Raw genomic sequence first — 23155 nt, forward strand, 5'->3', positions numbered from 1 at the left:
CCTTCATCCAAAACCAACACCACTAAACCCAATCCAACCGTTAACCTTTGTCTGTTTGTAGTAGTAGCTTAAGTATATTAATGTAAACAATTGCATCAAAATATCATTCAGTCAGATCATGTACTGAACTGTGTAAACTAAAGTGGTAGTGATACAAGATTATTTGTGCCCAGGCTTACAATCCAGGAATTCACGACATGATTGGTACTGTCAATTGATTAATATTATACTTAACCATTTAATTATTTATTAAAAATATTTAGACATAGTGATTGGGATGACTAACAAAACAATTTCTGGTTTAGACTGAATTTTGTTTGTGATGCCACATTATGTTACGTTTCTTTGGCTCTTTCTTTGTATGTGTGTGTGTCTCAGCCCCTATATTAAAAGGGACTTTATTAATGACTTCAGCAGAATCAGGCTTCATTTCAGATGGAATGATGTGCCTATCAAGAATGGCTAGTCTAAAACTTATTTTAGTTATCAATGCTTTGTTTTTATGAATTGTTTGATAGTTGCTGTTGTAATTTTAAAACATTGTCTGTGACATTTTGAAATTAGATTAACTTTTAGTTATAAGTTAAATAGAAACTTAAGTCTCTAAGTTCCAGGCTTAATGATCTATTGTAAGTCAGAAAAGAATAAGGAGATTTACTAATAGTATGAATTGCAACAGCTGGATTAAGTTAAAACACAAAAATAAAAGTATCTGCTCAGTCCTTTGAGGGAAGGAAAGAACCTTTTGCTATGCTGTTTTGCCAAGTTAAACTCCCTTATGTACAAGAAGTATAATTTAAACATTTCACATCCACCCAAATATTTTAATTTCACCCAATACAGTAAATCATATGTTGCTGTATTTTTAAAGGTACAGGAGGTACTGTGATTGCCTGTTCTGTATTTATTTTCAGGCTTTCCTTACAGGTAAGAGCTCTTAACAAAAATATTTTAAAGACATAATTGCCACTTATTAGTCAGCAACGTTGTAGTAGTTACATTTATTTTAATGTAAAGTGTGAAAGTATCATCTTGCTTACAAAAGTATTTTTGTAGGAATAAATTTTACTAGAAAACAGTAATTTGCTTTTGGATCTAATATTTATTTATTTGTCATTATTCCCAGCTTCCTTATTCTTTTTATCAGTTTGATTTTTCTGCATGTATTATTGGTTGAGTAAAACATTCTTAAGTGCTGAATTACTCTTCAAATACAATAATATTGAGAAAGATCTTCTGTAAGGGAAGGAATGTTTCTTTTCATTTATTCATTCTTTCACATGAAACAATAGATTTTAGAACTTTTTTTTGACAATTGAGTGTGAATTGAAGATGTAAAAATAGGTCGTTCTCATGTGTTCTGACTTCCTTTTTCTCTTTTTGGGTTGGATACAATGTTTTGGATGCTAAAAATAAACATGACACTTTTGCATAATTAGCCCAGAATTCAACATTTAGTTTCAGAATTCTAAATTCCCTCAGTACAAAGTCATGCCCTAACTGAAAACTGGGGAGAAGAAACAAAGAAAATAAAAGCCGTGGAGATTTCCCTGATTTTTTGTGTGTGAGAAGGAATAAGATATGAGACACTTTGTTTTGAATAGAAATGAACAAAAATAAAATTAAATTTAGTTATTTCAGTTGTTCTTGCTTCATAAAAAAGTTTTTTATTATTTTGTATTTCTGCGTTAAAAGAAGTATGATTCTTTTATCGGAAGGTCAGAGAGAGCGAGAGGAAGGCAAGAGAGAATGAGAGGAGAGCGAGAAAGCGAGAAGAGGAAGAGAGGAGATGGGGAGAGAAGGACAGAGAGAAGAGGAGCTGTTATGGACTGATTGTAACCCCCCATCCCTCAGTGCTGCTCAGTGATGGGAAGGGTAGAGGAATAAGCAGTGAAGAAGGAAAGTTGAGCCTGGAAGCGGGGAGCTGTTGTTTTAATTTTTTTGTCTTTGTTTCTCTCTACCCAAATCTATTTTAATTTGCAATAAATTAATTTTCCTCAAGTCAAGTCTGTTTTGCCTCTTACGGTAACTGGTAAGTACTCTCCCTGTCTTTATCTCAACCCACGAGCGTTTTCATCCCCTTTTCTCTGTTTCCTGTTGAGGAGGGGAAGAGAGTGGCTGGGTGGGCATTTGGCTGCTGGCCAAGGCTAACCCTCCACAAGAGGAAAGAAAGAGAAAGCAAGGAAGAGGAAGAGAGAGGAAGAAAAGAGGTAAGATAAGAGAAAGAAAAGAAGATAGAAGAAAAAAAAGAGAAGGAAAAGAGGAAAGAAAGGGTAAGGAAAATAAAAGAGCAGTGAAAAAGAAGGGAGAAAAAGGAAGAAAAGGGAGAAAAGATAAGAAATGAAAGAGAAGAGGAAAGAATGAGAAGAGAGGAAAGAAAAAGCAAGCAGAAAGAAGAGAGAAAATAAATACAGGGAAAGAAAAGAGAAGACAATGAAAAGTAAGATAAAGCAGGAAAGAACAGGGAGAACATGAGAGAAGGGAGGGGAGAAAGAGGAGAACAGAGGGAGGGAGAGAAGATAAAAAGGAAAGAAGAGAGAAAAAGGGAAAAAAAAAGGCAGGAGAGAAAAGGAGAGAAAAAAGAAACAGAGAGGAAGAAAAGGGGGGAAAGAAAACTAGGAAGATAAAAGAGAAAGAAAAGAGAGAAGGAAAAGAAAGGGAAAGTCAAGAACAGAGGAGAAGGAGACAGAAAGGAACATGAGAGAAAAGAAAGAATAAAAAGAAAACATGTTCAAGCAAGTCTGCTGTGGTTGAGGAATCTGTAACTGAATGCTGTTAGTAGTGAAGCTAAAATTCGTAACTGGCTGGAAGCGCTTGTATGTGGTACTAGTATGCGGTAACCAAGACCCTGGAAATTACTTTCCATCAAGTAAAAACTGTAAAATCCTTATATTAAAATAACTCAGCTTTGGTAGTTTCAGCATTGCCATTCAATGAATAGATACATTATTTCCAGGTAGAAATTTCCATAGAAATTGTAATAAGTATTAAAAACTTTCTTACTGATTTGGAAAATTGACTACTTAGGCAGATGGATGGTGTGGCTGAAATGGCACAATGTAACAAACTCCGGCAGGCCAGCATGTTGGCATGTGTCAATTTTTAAGAATGGGCAAAGTTAATAAAACAATTTAATTAGGATAACTCAAACTTAATAAGATTTTTGCTAGTGAGGGTAAAGAAAGAGAAATAAATCACTTTTAAGTTCAGCATAGCAATTTGCTTTAATGCTGTCCTTTCTATCAGGGAGAAATATTATTTAATAAAGTAATCTCATATTACAGTCTGGTAGCTCAACAGTGAGTAACATATTCAAGATTTAAAAATTTCTGAAGTGGAAAAAGAAATCCATAATTCTCATAAAATATAAACAATAGTTTTAAACTGTACAGTAGTTAGTGAACTTTGCTCAGCAGTACTTGTTGATTTCTTCCTTTAAATGGTTAAATATTGCCACAATTTAAGACTTTTCTGTGAGATATGCTTACCATTTAAAATTGAATTGTAATAGGTCTTAACAGCATGTTGTGTTCTGCCTCTTTTGTTTTCTTTTCCTTACTGGGGGAAGGTGGAAGGAGATGTCTGTACATAAGCACCTATTTTAATTTTATAAATTTAGTTGCAATTGGTTTTAATGGCAACGACTGGAAAACTGCATTGAAATCACGTGAGAGAGCAGGGACATGACATTAGGCTCGAGTGGAAGAATGTGTGGGGGTGTGGGGCTCCTTCAAGCTTGGTAATTCTGCTTTCCCTCAGCAGGGTGGTACCTCCACCTCTCCCATCCTCTGTGTCTTCTCATGCCAGATGTAGGAACCCAAGGGGTTACAGCTCAGGCGAACCAGCTGTATCTGGCACGTAGGTTGGGGAGCAGCTGGAGGGAGCATGTTTCGTTACTGACAAAAGGTGAAACGCAGGCCTTGCTCTGAGGAGTCTGAAATGGGAACCAGTTGTGTCAGTCTGAGGCCATCCTTCTCCAGTTACTGTAAACGAATATTGCAGCTGAAAGAATAATCCCGCTCTCTCCAAGCTGCTTTTCCTGTTCTGGGCTGCCCACCTCCCTGGGTGCTGGCATTCACGTGGCTGTTTGGGGAAATAATGAAGATTTAAAGAAAAAAAAAAGGGGGGGGAGTGCGCAGGGAGAACATGTCACGGAGGCAGGAACATGTGGTCTGCCTTAGAGGGAAGCCACTCAAGCTGCTGCTTTGAGTGACAGAGGTGGCTGAAAGTGACATGAGCCCAGTATTAATCTTGGTGCAAACCTCATTCGTGAAAGCAGAAAATACTCCATTGCTTTACATACAGGTACACAGATGCACAATTGCTGGCATAACTGTCTTGTCACTGACACAGCTGTGGTAGCAAAAGCCCCTGCTGTGGATGATAAGAAAGGCTGGAGATTCTTCTAATCAGTCAGGGGAGGAGTGTGGCTGGAAGCTGTGACTGCGTCAGGATTACATTCCTGGTATAGCATGATAAAAGTAGGAGCCCTATTCAGCCTTCTGAACTAGAGCTGGCCCACAGTGGTTTGCTGGCAACGCTTTGTTCGGCCTTCTTTTCCCTTTTGCGCTGTGCAACAGTTAATGAAGCCACTGTCAGATGCTGCATGGGCTTCCTCTGTGGGTGATGCAGCAGCTGAGAAGTCCTGTTCTTCTTTTGCAGTATATTTTGTCACTCCATTGCGGATCTCCAGCAGAGGCAGCTAATCAGAGACGTAGCAGTTGCAGCAGTTTCCAGGCTTCTTCAGGAAGCTTCAGGGAAAATCTCCTGGGAGCTCCTGCTTCTGGGAACTGCAGTGGCTTGCTGCTGCAGGTCAGGGCCAGCCTATGGAGGCATTTGCCTCTGTCAGCTCTTACAGACAGCTTATTTTGGCTGGTTGTGGACTACCTATGCATTTTGTCTTCAGCTGACTTGATCAAGCAGTGTCAAACACGTGTTTTATGAATGCTTGAGGAGTAGCTGTTTCAAACTGGTGGGCAAGAGTGCAGCTCCCAGAGCCCAGGAAACGGAGCTAAGAGACCTAGCAGTTATCACAGTAGTTAGTACAAGAGAGGCACAGGGGGGTGCAGAAGGTTAGTTCAGGACAATGTGGGACTGCTTAGGACTGTGCAGTGATGGTACTGTTGTGCTGTAGGGCGTGGTCACCAGCAACTGTTCCTGGCACATCAGAGGCCTTGGCCCAGAGACAACTCCAGCTCTTGGGCTGCACTGTTGGGTCTAGGACATGCTCTGGGGAGGGCTGTGGTCTCACCCATGGGAAGTGCACTCTGGTCAAGGTGCTGAGTTGCCAGGTGAAGGAGCTCTGGGAGGAGAGGAGTAGACTGTGCAGCATGAGAGGGGACAAACAGGAGATCAACAGGATCTCTGCAGAGGCAAGAACCCAAGCTCTGTGATGTGAAGTAGAGACAGTTAGAGATTATATTCAAACAAGTTGTGGATAGAGACTCCTAAGACTGGGGAGCTGGAAGCTTACGACTTCTGGTAGTAGAAAGAAGATTCTCTGCCTGCAGAGAAGCATAAGTGTAGTGCCCGGGAAGGAGGTAAGCAAGATTGTCAGGGGAGACATCAGAGCCGGCTGAGGCTCAGCCAAATGTGTACATGAATAAGAAAAAGAGGGTGGCAGTTATTTGAGACCACATCCTGACAGAGGCACCCATCTGCCAACCTGGTGTACTTGCTATAGCTGGAGGTTTACTTCTTGTTGGGTACTTGAATCACAGATGTTACAGATGGACATATCTGAGGCTTGTCCAGCCCTCAGACTTCACCCCTTGCTGTTCATCCCTGTGGCCACCATGATACTACTGGGGTGAGCCCAACTGTATAAAAAATTACTGCAGAGCCCTGGGGGCAAGGGTGAAGAGCACAAATGCCCAGGTGCTGTTTTTCTCAATCCTGCCAATGAGGTGAAAATGTTCAGATGGCAGAGGGCACATCCCTCAAGTCAAAGTGTAGCTGCATGGCTCGTGTCACAGGCAAAGCCACAGTACCCTCTGAGGAATAAGGACGGCTGAACAGGGACAGGATCCATGAGATGGAGTATGGGAAGGGCATCTTTGCTGACAGTCTCAGTAACCTTTTCTGGAGGGCTTTGAAGTAGCTACTTAATAGGAGGGTTGCTGCAATTTGAAGAGAAGTGAAGGCATGGGGAATATTGAGGAAGTGTCTGGGGAACAGCATGGTTGGAGAAACCTTGCACTTTCCTTATGCAGGCAGTATTACTGGGGTGTCCATTTCAAGTGTCTGCACACAAACCCATAGAGCATGGGAAACAAGCAGGAAGAACTGCAAGTCTCTGCGTGCTTACAGAGCTCCTTAGGGTTACAAAGACATGGTAGGATAGTTCACACAATGGAGTGCTGCCGTGGATAGATGGATGGATACAGGCAAGCAAAGAGGGGCAGTGCATGCAAAGGAGGGACAGGAGCGCACAGTACTTTGCCTTGGAATGGGTACTGAGCCTGTCGAGCAGTTAGGGGAGAAAAGGGAGAGATCAGAGGGCAGAATGACGTGAGTAATGTCGTGGTAGGCATCTGCTGCAGACCATCTGGCCAAGAAGTAGTAGATGAGGCCTTTAAATAACTGCTGGGGGCCTTGAAATTATTGCAGGCCATAGTAGTCGTGGGGGATGCAAGCAAGCCAGGACATTCCTGAAAGTCAATTTCTTGATGCATGTGATTGATGAACCAACTAGAGGACATGCTATCCTGGACTTGTTACACATGAACAAGGAAGAACTGATGGAAGGTGTGAAGGTTGATGACTGCCTTAGCCATGGTTGATCATCAGACTACGGACAAAAGGGCCCAGGAAAGCTGTTTTATCTTCCTTGGTGAATGAGAATGGCCCGTTCCAATGTGCAGAAAGTCAAGCAAGTGTGGCAGAAAGCCAATATGAATGAGCAAGGGTGAATCATGCCTGACCAACCTCTTTGCCTTATGTGATCAGATGACTGGTTCAGTGTATGAGGAGAGCAGTGGGTGTTGTGTACATTGACTTTAGCAAGACCTTTGGCATCATTTCCCATAGTATCTTCACAGTCAAATTGGTGAGATAGGAACTCAATAAGCAGACAATAAAGTGCATGGAAATTTGCCTGGACTGCAGGGCCCAAAGTGTTTTGATCAAAGGTTTTAACTCCAGTTGGTGGCCAGTTACTAACTGGTGTTGCTCAGGCATTGATACCGAGGCTGTTATTGTTGAATGTTGCTATTAAACACCTGGACAATGGGACAGAGTGCGCATTCAGCAAGTCTGGAGATGATCCTCAACTGGAGGGAGCAGTTGGTACACTGGAGGACTGAGCTGCTGTTCAGAGGGATCAAGACAGCAGAGAATTGTGCTAACAGGAACCTCATGAAATTCAGCAAAGGCAAGAGCAAACTCCTTCATTTGGTACACAGTAGCCCATGCAGCAGTACAGGTTGGGGGCTAACAGGCTAGAAATCAGCTTTGCAGAAAATGACCTGGGAGTCCTGATGCTTAATAAGCCAGATATTAGTCCAGCAGTGTGCCCTTGCAGCAAAGATGGCCAAGCCCATATTGGGCTATGTTAACAGGATTGTGGCCAGCAGGTCAAGTGGACTGATCCTTCCCTTCTGTTCAGCACTTCTGGATTACAGTGTCCAGTTTTGGACCCCCTAGTACAGGAAAGAGGTTGCTATACCAGAGTGAGTCCAGTGGAGGTTCACCAAGACAGCTGGAGGCTAAAGCATGTGATGTATGAGGAAAAGCTGAGAGAGCTGGACTTGCTCACACAGGAGAAGGGAAGACTCAGGGGGATCCCGTGGCAGTCCACAGCTCGCTAATGGGAGGGTGTAGAGAAAACAGAGCCAGGCTTTTCTTGGAGGTTGCACAGTGACAGCACGAGAAGCAAAGAATAAGAGGCAACAGACACAAATTGGAACATGGAAAATTCTGATTTGATACTAAGAAAAATATTTTACCAGTGAGAGCAGTTAAGCATGGGAGGAGGCTGTCCAGAGAGGCCACGGAGTATCCGTTCTTGGAGATTGCACAAAACTTGACTGGACAAGGCCCAGACCCAAGTGGCCCTGCTTTGAGCAGGAGGTTGAACTAGGTGACTTCTGGAAGTTCCTTCCAGTGTAAATTAGGCTACGTTTATATGAGTGTGTGAATGTTGGTGGAGCTGAGCATTCTTAAAAATAGCTGTAACTTTTCCTTGAGGGATAGGGTGTGTTTTTTATTTTGCATTTGACTAACCAGTTATATCTCAATAACGCACACAAGATACTCTTAAAGCACTACAGAGAAAGTTGTGGAGACTGGCCAATTAAAAAGCCAAATTAAACAAGAGAACTTGGGATAACTTCATAGAGGTCCCTTGTGTAGGATGATTAAATTTCAGAGGCCAAAAGGCATTCAGTGATTACTGACTATGTCTTGTTCAGGGTAGTAATTTTACTTTTCCCCTTAATTTTTTTTTTTGAGGAGTAAACTTCACCCAACTCAAAGCCAAGAATATTTGGAAGGGTGGGGTGCTTTTTTTCGTTTTATACATTGCACATTTTGTGGCAATATTTTTCTTGGGTTTAGTACATTTTTGATTGTAGAACAGTCATTATTTCATTTTTCTAAACATACATATTTAAAAGCCACAAGGGCCTGTGAAATCTGATACTAAAATAAGACATCATATATATCAAAACCATGGTTTCTTTAAGAAAGCCATTTTTTAACCTCTACTCGAGAGTTCCTTTCATGTGTCAGGAATTCATTTTTTTTCTTTCTTTATAATTTTGTCCTTCGTGGTGATCATTGGTATTACAGTAGAAAATGAAAAATGTACTACTACTTTTTAATGAAATCAGTTAAAACTATTAAAAGGAAATATTTTATTAAAAGAGAAAAGAAAAAACCTGTATGCTTGAATAGGGAGTAGCTGTCAGAGAGACCTGTATTATTTGACCAATATAAGAATTTGTTACATAAAGAAATCAAATAGTTTCTTTCAAGTGATGTTGAATGAGGAGGGTGTACTCAGTCCGCAGTACACCTTCGCTGTTGTGATCACCTCTGATGCACGCCGATTTCTTGTTCTTTTGGGATAATTTTCTTTCTGAAACATTCTTCTTTTAGGATGATTTCAAAAGGTACTCTTTTAATCTTTGCCTGTGTCTTTCAAAAACATAAATGGTAAGGATTCAAAGTACAGAGATGCATTTACTATATATCCTTTCTTTGAGATTTTTCTTCACAAAGAAGAAAAACCTGGTGTTTTCCCAGGTGTTAGGGAACACAGAAAAGAGTAAACATTCTCTATAAAACTTGTATTCTCATTTCCTTTTGGTCGAGGAATGCTTGTTGCCATATGTGAATGTCATTTAAAGAGGTGTCATGGTGTTTCAAGAATACTTTTCAGAACATTCAAGATATTCAGGGAGGCATGGCTGACAAAGGGCAAGGGTGATCAGCAAAAATAATGGTATATTTAAATTTCAGGAAAGCATCTTTGTATCTTTCTGTCTGCAGTGTATAATGTGGCATTGGTATGATGTGTTTGTGTGCTTTTTATTTTTTCTTCTGAAATTTACCTGTTATACTGCTAGCATCTTGTTTTCAAATACATTATAAACCTAGAGTAAACTTGTATCTCCATAGGAAATTTTTCCTTCAAAAACATTTTCTTGAAGAAAAAACATTTTCAGAGGAAAATCCATGGCAATAACTCTGTAAAATTCTATTCAGGAACACTTTTAAGTCTTATAGAGGTTCTGGAACTTTTGTATGTAAAGGCTTTCTTGTGAGAGAAAAAGGGTTTTTTTTAAAAAAAAAAAAGGGAAAGCCTTACTGGCTTAAGGAGTACTGAGATTTGTGATGAACTTTCATTCCCGGGGCTTTTCATTTTATTGTTTTATGTGAGTCGTAATAAAGATCTGGTTTCACCACAGATGAACTCCATTTGTTTTTTTCCCTGGAACATTACTGTGGCTATTGTCACTGAGTTTGACACCATCAGAAGTTTTCCCAGGCTGCCAGCACCAGGAGATACAGTACACTTTACTCTAGATATCAAAAAGATTAATTATCAGTGTTGTAGGGTACCAGAACTTCATATACCCTGGCCTCTAGACCACAAAGTGCTCTAAAGGTAAGGGTGGAAATGCTGAACTTGATTGAAATGTCTATCAAAGGCCGTTGTACAGAGCACAGGGCAGATCCGACGTGTTTTCAGTAGTCTTAACTCTGAGGAAAAAAAGGAAGATCAGATATACCTTAGTGCTGCAACACAGCTAAGAGGTGAAGAAAACCTAAGCCTATGCCATCATTTGCAAAAGTGAGCCAAAATCTTACCTAGTGAGAGGGAATTAGAATAAAAATTTATGGGTAGTCCTATGTGAGAGCTTTGCTTTACTAAGAAACCTAAGTATCATCTTAGGTTGTGTGGTCAGTCAGTTGCTTGTGACCAGCTGTGGGTGAATGCAACCAGTCTGGCCAACTCTTAAACAAAGGAACAAAACAATGTTTTCTTACCAGCGTCCCCTGTCTTTTTGTCATGTTTGCCTTCAGCTAGCAGTTTCATTCACTTGTCCACCTTGATTTTTACATGATGATGTATGGCTAGAGGTTTATTATGTTTGTGCTTTATTGTGTGTGTTAATGTCATGTAATCACTGCACACAATGGCTGTATGTAGATGTACAAAAGGCCCAGAGGGAGATTGGTTCATGTAGGAGGATCCTAGAAGTGGTAGAAATAGGTCTTGAGGGTAATGGCGTAATCTCCAGTATTAGTTTATTATGTATGTCCTTTCACAGAAGACTTGAACAATCTTTCTGTGTCTCTCTGGATGGCTGCTTGTCACTCCTTCAAGGAGATACAGCATTGTTTAATGCTTCAGAGGCAGTCTGGTAAGAGATAGGGGACACCTGTTAGTTCTGTGAAAGCAGCTTCGCTTCCGACTCCTTCCTTGATTCCAGGTTTGGCGAATTCAAAATGTAAAACCGGACTAGGTGAGTTTGTAAATGAGATTTCCTGCTAAGGAATGCAAAAAATACCCTTTCATGATACCTGACTTGAATTTAGTATCCATGTTTAATTTCTGTCAAGTGTTGCTCCAGATTACTTCACATTTGAAAATGAAAAGATACAGTTTCTTGGTGATATATCAGCCATCTTAGTCAACTGTGATTCCAGCTGTTTGTAACTTCCTCACAAGCTACAAAGGGCAAGGTTCAAGTTCATCACTACATTCTTCTGCTTTAGATATTTGGGATTCACTACTTTGGTTAAAGTCAGTGAAAGCTGATAGGTAAGTTCTGCTAGCTTGTGAGACAGATGCAGGCATCTATGACGGATGTGTTACGTTTTAGCATGTTTGTACTCGTCCTTGTTTTTTCCATCATACTAATAATATTCTCACATCTATCTTCATCTGGTTTAGAAAAACAAGAAATCTATATGAGGGTTGAGTATGAAGCGATGTCAGTAGTGTATATAATGGGTCTTTTTCCCTGTCATCTTCTGGGATTTGTTTGCAGTCTGTGAGACTACGGTCAAATCAGCTGTACTATTCTGTCTTGTTGCCCGAGAGCTGTGAGCTTTCTGGCTTACTTGCTCCGCTCAAAAATAGTAGCTGTGTATGCCACGTGTGAAGCGTATGTAGGACCAGAGATGTAAAAATTTTCTTTATGGTGCTGCCCAAGTGAGAACAAAACTGATGTTAGTTTTGGCTAATGTGGATAAAATTGATTAAAAATAAACTTAAAAAGTATGTATATTTCTTTTAAGAAATTTCTTTTAATCCTTTAAAATACATTTAGAGATCCAGTTGGAAGACCTTATCTTAGGAATAAACCTTAAGTATAGTTTATTCAAACTGTATAAATAGTATTCTACTTGTGTACACTTCAATTCCTATAAAACTTTAGCAAACAACTGTTTAAGGCTTAAGACTTTATTTATTATGACTTTATTATTTAAATGGTTAAGACTTCAGAACATAAATAGTTTTGACAGTCACACCAACTGTAGGTATGAGGAGTGTTTTCTGTAGTTCTCATTAGTAGTTCCTTTAAAATTAAGAAGCTGATTGGAAGTTCAAAAAGTAAAAAGCTTTTTTCTTGTTCCAATTTATGACTAAAAACGTTGTGTGAGAGGCTGAGATCTACCAGCTCTACAGTTTCACTAGTCTTTATATAAAAATAGATGGTTCCCTAGCTACCTACTACCCACATACTTAAAAGATAATGTTTTTATTGTTTAATAAATTATGTTGCATATGTAATGTTTTGGAAAGTCTCCTTTTTTTCCTTTTATATCCAACACATCTAGTGTATTTTCATTCAGCATTTAAAAGCCAATCTTTTAATCAAATTCCAGTTCTTTCCAAAAATGACTTAACAGAAATAAGTACACTTGTAATGAATTAATAAATAAGATATTGTTGCTATTTTAATATCAGAAAATAAGACTTAGATTAATTTTTGTAAATTAAGTTAGATAATTGCTGAATGCATTTACAGTCTCCCGATTAGCAAAAAGTAATATTACATTAAAGCTCTGTTTATTTGCTGATTGAGGTATTTTAATCATTTCAAGCAATGACAAATTAACGTTGCAATAGGAAAATAAACGGAAAAAATAAAAAGCAAGATTTCAATTGATTGTTCAGATGAAGTTTTCTGCTTGATAATTTAAATTGGTTTAGTTTGGATTAACATGTTTAATCTATGATTTTGCTGTCTATTGAAAGAAGGATGACTCTGAATGAAATTTTACCTGTAACATGTAGTTTGTATTTAACATTGGACGAGAAAGCAAATGCACTGCTTGCGGTCTTCCTGTGTAGGGATCTATGAAATAACCAGGGATGACAGTGGAGACTTCATCATCATGTGATTTGATTTGTTTAGGCTAACTTGAAGCTTTTATTGCAGAAAATATGGTTGGCAGGTAATCTTGCACTTATCAGCATTGTTTTCAGCCATTTACTCTGTGCTCTCTGCTTCCCTCTGTGCCAAGGGAAGGATCCTGTGCCTGTACCATTTGAATACAGTAAAATATCTGGGGTTTTTTTTCAGTCTTCTGTTCACTGGACCTCTCCTGGATCTTCCTCCTGAGCACAGGCTGGAAGAGCTTGCCTTGGCCCCAGCGCTCACAGCTGCTGCAGCACTGCCAGCTCAGTCAAGCATGGTGTGGGGGGAGAGTGGCTCTGGAGCAGACAGTGACAGTTTGCCTGTCTTCTTGTTATGTAGCACAGCTATCTTCTTGTCTTGGTATTGCTGCTTTAGGTTCCTGCTGGTTTTGTGTGTCACTCCCAAGGTAGGTCATGGCTACGGTCTTGTAAGGCAAGTTCAGATGTTTTGCTGGAACCTGATAGCAAGACTGCGGGCACATGGCTCCTTGAAGATTATGGGAAAGCTGCTGCTTTGGCTTCATCACGCTGGGCATCCAGTACTGCATGCACTGCTCGGTGAAACACTTCAGCAAGCAGTGCGCATCTGGACATCTTGTCAATTCTTCAGCATTTCTGGCTGCTGTATATGTTGGAAACAGTATACTTAGGGTATATGGTTAACCTCAAGCTCAAACAAAACTTTGATTTAGTAAAGAGATAAAGAATCCCAGGATACAGTGCTGGTCGCACACTCAAGAGATCATTCAATGCAAACGCTAACAGGACAGGTTCCAGTATGTGTACCAGCCAGGACTGGTGTGTATTTGATCTTCTGGTGCAGGTCATTTTACAAACTTCTCTGCTCTGTTCTGATTTTGATTAAAACAACAAAGCTACATTCACACTTTTAGACTATCTTTGAACTTTCTTTTTCTTCCCTCAGTGGCCATGAAGATCATTTATCTCTACTGACTGCCAATGGCCTTTTACATTCTTCTGAAAAATTACAATTACACCTTCTACTCTTCTGTTTTCTGGACCACACAAATGTGTTTTCTACAGCCTTCCCTCACAGGTCTTATTTTCTTTATCTATTATCACTCTTGTTCTTCTTTAGACTTTTTGCCCATCTTTCTCTTTAGATGGGCCCAGAATTTGACAGGTATCCACTAGCACTAGTTCTGAAGCCTTTTTGGTTTTACTTTGCTTCCATCAGTGAGTAAAAATTGTTGCTCCCTTGTGACTATTTATGGATCTGTATAAGATGAGCAGATGATTTCAAACAAATAAATACTGATCACATTTATGATAGCTAAGTGCTCCTTTGACAGCAGTCATTGTTCGATTTGGGAACACATCAGGAACCCTTGTAAGCTCTGGGAGGGGGCTACGACGCGTTCAGGGGGGCTGTGGCTGAAATGGTGCCTGCTGCAGGACCCGAGGTGCCTTCTGTGCATAGCGTCAGGAAACTTTCACTGTCTGCTACACTATAGTGTCTGGACAGGTCAGCTTTAGTCAATTTATTTTCCATATTTAAAACATCTTTTGTTGCCAAGATCATCATTTTTTCCCCTTGGCAAGCAGTCTAGCAAAGACCATTAGAATTTAAAGTATAAGCTTAGAAGATTTCAGGGTTTTTCTGACAAAACTGTGTGTTTGAGTTTACAGTATAAAAATAAATAGTGTTTTTACAGATTTTTGTAGGGTTTTGAGGAGAGTGGCAGGGGAGAAAGTAACCAAAATCTGTACTTTCCCTACATGTTTTTGTAGAGCTTTGTGTGTAGAGACTGTGTAGTCCAGCATTTTGATTGAGGTAACACAGGCTGCGTGACCAGCAGAGGGAGCCCAGAATCACAAAATATTGGAGATCCTTTTGGCTGGGGGAGTTGGGATGAGAAGCTTGCTTTGATCATGTACAGGAATTTTGTGATTATATTTAGAAGGATGCATTGATTACTACCAACTTATAGTGATTCTAGGGAAGAGCATTTATGAAATGTTGAAAAATCTTGATGTCTTTTAAATGGGTCAAATTGTGTTAACAACTTTTATATTGGAAGGCTAATCAGTAATTCTTTCTCTTTCCTATGTTGCTGGCTGTTGTGACTTCATATCACACTTACAGAAAGTAAGTAACTTTTCTTTTTTTTGTATCTTTTTGAGAGTGTGCAGGCGTGGGTATACTGCTTGTATGTATGTATATATGTGTATGTACATAAAATAAACATACAAGCAGAAAATGATCAGTCTTAAAGACGTACTGCTACAGAGGGTGATTCCCATGTATGAATTACTTTTAGAATACCACAGTGGTTTAAAGCAATCTCACCCAAAAGATGATAAATAGCATGAAAGTTCTGCATCTGAAGAATGTAAAAGGTACACATATTCCTTGTGTGTAGACTATGGCGACAAAACTTGCAGCATATTGGTTTAAAATATGTTATGGCTCTAAAAATTCACAGATATCAAGTTACAAAGTAGAATATTATTGTATCTAATTTGATTTAACTGAATCAAAGTTGAACTGATTTGGAGTGTTTCAAGAACTCAGGTCAAACTGTGCCGTTTTTGACATTCAAAGATACTCAGCCTTACATTTGGCAGTCCTTGGCTGCTGTATTAATACATGCCAGCAGCTCTGAGCAGAACGAATATGTCCTCAGGCTGTAGGAGAATTTAGAAAGCATGTGGTAAGTAGTGTGGATCCCTCAGAAACTGCTCTGTGATTCAGACATCAGTCTGCATCGTGGGATCTTTGATTGCTGGCTTTTCTAACCGCAGTCCCATGTGTTGTGATAACATGTATTGCAAGTGTTTCCAGCATCCCTTGTGGGTAACATTTGGGAATTTTAATACAGTGTTTTAAGGATGCTTGTGCTGACAGAAGAATAGGCAAGTCATTGGTTAACATGGGTCAAAATAGCAGTGATAAAGGACACCATGGAATTTCAGTTTGAGCTGCTAGCTCAAAATAAATCCCACCCCACAGTGTCCAGATTATTATTTCATTTGCAAATTAAGTATGTGTCGTTTGTTTTGTGCTCATTACAGACATATCCAAGTCCAATTTTCAAGAACAGTGGATATAGCTCTTTGGTTGCCTGCCAAATTATTTAGGAATTGCAGATATCTGTATGAAAGAAGCATAACGGTAGTTAAAGTACTTCTTGGCTCAGTAGCTGATATGGATTTCTTTGTAAGTCAGAGAGTAGTTTCTATTGTCCACTTGCCAGTTGGCTAGACTTTGAAGATTAAGATATCTGCTGTAAGCACAGAAGTTGTCATGAGATACTGCCAAATCCTCTATTTTGGGTTCATTCATCTTGTATTATTTTAATTGGTTAATGATATCTAAAAATAACTGCAGAGTCCAGAATATCTACATTGGAATAGAAGAAGGATACAAATTGTGCGTATATGCACACAGAGTTTTGTTTCTTGTTGATATATTGAGTTTATCTTCCACTGCAGAGTCAGCAAGTTCTTTCTGTCTTGCAGAGAAAGTCTTAATCTGCGATAATGTTTCACTACAAAGATCCAAGACTGAGAGTCAAAATTGCTTCACGTTGTGTATGTTAACATATGGAAGAAATTATGCAACTAGAACTGCTCTATTAAATGCTTTGTGCTTTTGCTTGTCAAACATTAATACAATAAGGATAATGTGTAAAGAGAAGTATCCTACTTATTCCAAAACTGTTTTAAGTAATCGTTAAACTCAATGAAATCTCTTAATGTTTTCTATGCTACTGCTAGCATTATCATTATATTTCTACCGTATTTAGTTTTGTATTCTGTTATAGTATTATATCAAAACCAGATGTTGAATTAGTTTTATTTGCAGGGGAAAAAAAGAAACAACAAAAACTTGTCAGAAGTTTTATGTTGCATGATTGTGTTTAGAATACTCATAAAATAGATATCTGTTAAATATCTGATGTGTTTATCAACAAGCAGCATTTTTGCCTGTACTTTTTGATTTTAGATGGAGTAATGTGATATATTAGGTGACCAATAGTGAATAAATTATATTGGACAAGACTCCCTGTCCTGAGGACACTTTATAGTTTAATTTTTACTGGAAGAGCAATTACCACACTATCCATCTTGCCATTAAATTAATACATGTACAGTAAGGACTAACTTTGTTGTAACAGAGACATGGAAATCAACAGAAAGCATCGTCATATGAAAGGTGACAATTTCAGTCCAGTTTTATTTATTAAAAAAAAGATCAGTCATGCAATTTTCAATAAAGATTGGATGTTGTGTTATAATATTGCATAATAAAGAACAGTAGTTTCTGATGGACTTTTGAAGGCCTGTTCCTGGTTTATAGTTGAGTATATAATTAATCCTGAAATACTTAGCAACACAATTTAATGCACAGGCATTGTTCCACTTAACCAAGTGGAATATATTTACGTGGCTACAGATAAGCGTGTGTGCAGGCTAGGCACCCCAGGGAAGAAGCACAGTTTTAGAATCAGTCCCTGAGTACACCGTGTACATTAGTCAGTAAATGGGGTCAAAGATGTGATAGTACATCTATAAATCTTGTACTTGAATTTCTTCCTCGCGATTTCTTAAGTCAACTTTTCAGAATAGTGTAAGTGTAGCTAGGGTAGAAACATTTGCTTTCTTTTTCTGATGTAAGCCTGCATATATTACAAAGACATCTCTGTATTAGTACTTTTTTTTTTCTTAATGTATTGTGTTTCTTTTTAAATAGTCCCTTAACATGCATTCCACAGTGGTATTACAATTACTACCTTGAGTAGGTCAATCTCTTAATCTCTAAAACAACTCTAATTAGAAAAGATAGTGCTTCATAGAAGGTACAGATGTGCTTGTATTTGTATATAGTAATGTATGCTAACTCTGTTAAGCTACAAGAAGGCTTAACTATATATCACTTTTAATTTTAAATGTGTTCTTCTTGGGCTTTTTATTATTCTTTTGTTGCCTTTCATCCTATGGGATGCAGCTGCCCTTGAACTTGGTACTGTTTTGATCGTTCATGTGCAGCAGCCACATCATCTGTAACATTTAAAAAACGAGGCTTCATGGTGTTATTTACGAAGTAATTTCACATAAATATTTGGACTGTGGTTCTCTTAGAATGTGGAGCTGGTTGCTGTATGAAGAAAAGCATAATTATAATACACAGACTTTTTGCCTCAAGCCTAGGGGACAGATGCATATGATTAAGTTTGAAAATGGCCTGTTATTGTAATGTAGATGTTTTCAGGGTTGAGAGAATTAAAAATAAAAAAAGGGAGGGGGGCAAAAAAAAAAAGCCAGGCAAGCATGAGTTTTAAAAAAATAGACTGAGGGAATACTTTTACAAGAGGCACTCAATCTTGGACTGCACAATTTTATTTTTCAGTGGAACCTCTCCATTAGCTTGCCTGAATGCAATGCTTCATACTAACACTCGTGTAGGTGATGGAACATTCTTCAAAATCCCTGGGAAGTCGGGACTCTATGCTCTCAAAGTAAGTTTAAATTTTGTATATGGAAAGTAGATGCACTATTAATCCATTTTATGAATGTCTCAATAGATATAAAGGTAAACAGATTAGATTCTTTGGAGAGGAAATGACCTGATAGTCCTTCTAACTGCTTTCAGATGTCTTTTGAAAGGATTTATAATGAAAGTAAACATTGAATATTTTATCCTAGAAAGCATATACATGTTCTTGTATTGGCATATGCTATAAAAAACATGTAGCTTAGTTAAAATGCTGCTTTTTCAGAGTTGTTCACAGAAGGGCCTTTGTTTTATGAGCAGTGAGCTCAAGAGGATCACCGACTTTCTCATTAAGCAATTGTATTAATGTTTGGTTTTTGAATAGTCCAAAATTATTTGCAAGTCTAATATAAATCAGCTTTTAATTTACTGGTTGCATCATTGCTTTTGAGAATGAATATAATTACAGTGATAGAATTTTGCCTTTATGCTACTTCTATTCCTTTTCCTCTTTGTTTTTCTTTTTTTTTGGTATGTATATGATGATTTTTGTGGGTGGAAATTTTTTCTTGCTGTATTTAATGAAACTTAGAGGGGCTTCACAATAGGAGTGGAGGAATGTGAGGCAGAGGTAAGAAACAAGAAAGTCAGATTATGTGTTTGGCAGCCTAAATGTAGTCAATTAAAATTTTGGGCAGGGAGGAAGGACCTTTTGTAATTTATGACAGACTTATTTGATGTAAGGGTTTAAAAAATATAAAACTAAATAGATTTGCCTACTCCTGATAACTAAAAATTCTGTATCTGAGATTGAATTAACAGTTTTCAGAAACTACATTTCCTAATTTACTAAAACAGATGCTGCTGTTTTTCTTTAAATCAGGAGATATTCTTGGCACAAATCCAGGTATTCACAATCACTCCCATGCTTGTGAGCTCCTGGTTGCTTCAGCTATTTGAGTTCAGGAAACAGGCAAAGGCAGAAAAGAAACATTAAAGGATTTGTATTTTGCTGCAGTGCTATGGACACTCAACTGGAAAACTAGGATTTTTAACAGCCAAATAAGTCTGTTTCTGTTTAAAAAAAAAAAAAAAAGTGGAAGATCTTGCATTTTATGTGACATTTTTTAAAAAACAGTATGTTATGACTTCACAAAATAGCTTTTTTGGTTTTTTTTGCTTTGCAAGTTGTTTCATGAAGGTCTGTTTTTATGTCTTTCTCTGAAGTAACTCACAAGCATATTTTATTTTATTCTGTTTTTTGAAACGTAAGCGTGAGAGTACACTGCAGTAATCCATTTTTGGAGATGCAGCAAGATCATGATTGATTTTTTTCTTGTTAATTTAGTTTAGTTTTCTTTTTCCTTTTTAACTCTAGAAAGAAGAATCAACATGCCCTACTGATGGAACATTGGATTTAGGATGTGAATCTGAGTTAGATGGCACTGAAATGGCTGAGACAAACAATAATAATGGAGAAGAAAATAGTGGTAGGTGTTTTAATTTCAGTATTAGAGGGCATATTTGGGGGAAAGAAAAAGTATTCTTTACTTAAGATTTTCATGGTGTGATTTCTAAACAGTATAAGTAATGTTTTGTACTCAGTGGAACTATTTTTGAGTGACTTCCTCTCTTTTTTGGCCTTGTAAAGAAATCAGGAACATCAAGTGCCTTCATTTGACTTATATTTGTAAAAGACAATGAGTAGTGCTGTTGGGTGTGTTTTGAGAAGGTAATTTTTTAGCTTACAGTTTTTTTGTTCTAGGCCCCAGAGCTAAAGAGTAATTTGCCTTACCAGGCTTCAGACTTGGTTGGATAGACATCTCACTGGTTTCAGTGTGGGCACGTGGGGTTGGTCCATCAGTAGAGTTCTGGGCACAGGACAAAGGTTTGTAGTTTTTTTGTTTCAGGCAGAGATTCTCCTGGGTGCCATGTTGATATAAAGACATGTTGTAGTAGTAAATCCTATGCATTTATTTTCTCTGAGATAATGACAAACTGAACCATTGCAAGAACTTGAAAATGGCAACCTTAGAAATAATTTTTCTTTTTGAGAGGTAATAATTGCTCATAAAGAAAACACAGTTCTTCAGTCACCTAAAATTACTTGCAAGTAATAGAAATGAATATGCTTCTTATTAAAACTACACTCATGTAATGCTTGTAAAGTGAATGCTTTATACAAAAATCAAGCTTCCCAGGACCTCTGAAATAAACCTCTCCTTGGTCAGTTCTTCTCTTCTGCTGCCCCCTCACAACCTGTCCCACCACTGGACTGCAGCCTACTGTTTTGGCTCACTTCGTATATGGTGATAGGGTGTCCTGTTTACAACTAGGACATGAAAAGGCTCAGCTCATGTTGTTTTTCTGCTACAGACTTCCTTTTTTGATCTTGAGCAACTTACTTAGCTTCCATGCTAAGTGACAGGAGTAACAGAACTACCTAAGACAGGTTGTTGTGGATCTAGTGGTGAAGTTTTGATGCTCAGTGGAAAAACAAAAGTCAAGAATTATAAAATGGCTCTGCTTCTTAATTTTCTTTGATATATTATGTCTATAAGTTAACAGACTCTGCATGTGCAGTGGTTTTGTGCTAATGTAGTATATACTGTATGTGTAAGTGAACATACGTATTTGTATTTCTTCAACAATTCTTGTCTGATGCTCAGTCAATTTGTTGATGTATGCTTCTGTAAGTCACAGGAAGAACACAGCAGTGAAAAGCGGTGTAAATACAGCTACAGGTAGGAAAGCAAAAGTTGATGTTACTTGTTATAAACAAACAAAAATCATGGCAAAAACCTGGCTATTTAGGAGTTGTAGGATGTGAAGAAGGATGTCAGAATGCCAGAAGAAGAAAATTGCTGGGTTTTGACTGGGAGGAGGCTGCATACTATTTTCACAGTTTACAGTAATAAAAATAATTCTAGCACTTATGGTGACATAAAAAAGCAGCTGCTAAAATTAAATATTTTAAAATATTTAGGGTAGAGCAGTAAATTACACCTAGATGGTTTTTGAAGCTGAGAACTTTCCATCCTATTTCATCTGTAACAAATTTTGGAAAACTGCAATATATTTAACTTTTTGAAAACAACATGTTTTAATTTTTTTTATGATATCATGCAGTAGATGTATTTAAAAAGAGTGAATGGGATGGCAATAGTGAGTCAATATTGCGTATAGAAAGGCCGATGCTGGATGTGATCAATAAGGAATTGAAGACAGCGTATCTTGTATCAGTCAGCTGATAAAGAACATAGTTTTGTCAAATGTGTTTGATAAGAGCTTTTCTTGAGACTGAAAGTTTTGTCGTTAAAGATACCTATTGATATATATGTAGAATTCTATAAGTGATTTCATTTACAGTGTAGAATGCTTGGCTTAAAAACAGCACCATGCCTGAGAAATGCAGCCAGTTTTAAGTGGATTGAAAATTACAAATTATTAGATCTGCAAAGGTGTAGGAATCACCATCCACAGTAGGTATTTTTACTGTTCTCTTGAGGACATGATTTGACCACTTTTCATTCAATATCTTTGTCTATACTTTTTGAAAAGTATAAAATCTTTCTTGAATAAATGTATTGATAATAATGTTGAGACCCCTCTTGATTGCCTTGTAAATTATGACAGTTGAACAGCATGAATTTTTTAGACTTTAAAGTGAAGAAAAAAGATCACATTTGCACAGTGGAAACATATATTCAATAATCAGTAAATCTGAAAAGAATTTAAGGATCGCAATAGAAAATGAATTGAACATGAATGAGATGCTTTTGCTAATTACTCCAGTGCAGTTCTTGGACAGTAATTCTGGTAGTACTGATTAAAGCATATAGCACAGTGTTTCCTTTGGGTGTAGCACTAGTTAAATGATTACTAGTGTATTGCATTCGTTATAGCTGTAAGAAAGAATTAAGAAAAATACGGAGGGATTTAGAAAAGACATATAAGAACTCGTGAGTGAACAAATACCTCCTTTACTCTGCGAAATTTAATAGGGACAATCTAATTAGTTTATCAAATATGAGGTGGTGACTTGATCGGTTTGTAAATATTTGAGAAAAGGTATTTCTATAGAAAATATTTGGTCTAGCAGACCAAATCTAACAAGAAGTCTATCAATTAAACTTTTCACACTAAAGCTGGGATTTTTTTTCTTGCCAGGAAACTGTTCTGTAGCATAAAAATAACATTTGATTCAGTACAAAAAACGCTTTATGAAATTCTCTGGCTTGTGTTTTAGAAAAGGTCAATAGATACAATGTCTCCTTTCAGCCTTAGTATGCGTGATATATATGAGGATGGACATTGCTTGCACATTGTATTCTTAATTGCTCAAATGATTGCATTTTTATTTACTCTTGTTTCCACTGTGGTAGACTCTAGAAGCCCCAGTTCTAACAGTGATCAGAAATTGTTTAGCAAAAGTTTAAAAAGTGCCACTTTAAAGTTAGCTTGAAGGAGAAGATGAAACCCTAAGCAACAGCCTCAGCACGTTTGTGGACTTTTAGATGATAGTCTCCAGCTTTCAGAGTAAAAAGTACCAGCTGACTCTCAAATAGAGAAGAATCACATTATTCCCCAGCAAGCACATTTTCCCAGTATAAATGCAGGCTACTGAACAATTTTATTAGCATAACAATGTAAAAATTCCTCACAGTTATAAACACATGACTTGGCGAAAGCTGTTACTCCACACCAGTATTGCTAAACTGACAACTGGAATGGCCACACTTCAGGATTTTTCAGACGCTGTGGAGAAATCTTTCTTTCCCCACCTTCTCCGAAGGCGTATGTTAAAGAAATTCTTTACG

At 37.9% G+C, this 23155-nt stretch overlaps 1 protein-coding gene across 1 annotated transcript in view; it reads left to right on the plus strand.

Annotated features, from left to right (window-relative positions):
• ASXL3 (ASXL transcriptional regulator 3) overlaps positions 1 to 23155 on the plus strand; it is a 135569-nt gene that overhangs the window by 40424 nt on the left and 71990 nt on the right. Inside the window, exons 3-4 of the mRNA XM_068396971.1 lie at positions 18252 to 18360; positions 19714 to 19825. Of these exons, the coding sequence (XP_068253072.1) occupies positions 18252 to 18360; positions 19714 to 19825 (221 nt within the window). The remainder of the gene's footprint in view (positions 1 to 18251; positions 18361 to 19713; positions 19826 to 23155) is intronic.

The sequence above is a fragment of the Nyctibius grandis genome, chromosome 3, assembly GCF_013368605.1.
Source record: "Nyctibius grandis isolate bNycGra1 chromosome 3, bNycGra1.pri, whole genome shotgun sequence".
In the NCBI taxonomy this organism is placed as follows: domain Eukaryota; kingdom Metazoa; phylum Chordata; class Aves; order Nyctibiiformes; family Nyctibiidae; genus Nyctibius; species Nyctibius grandis.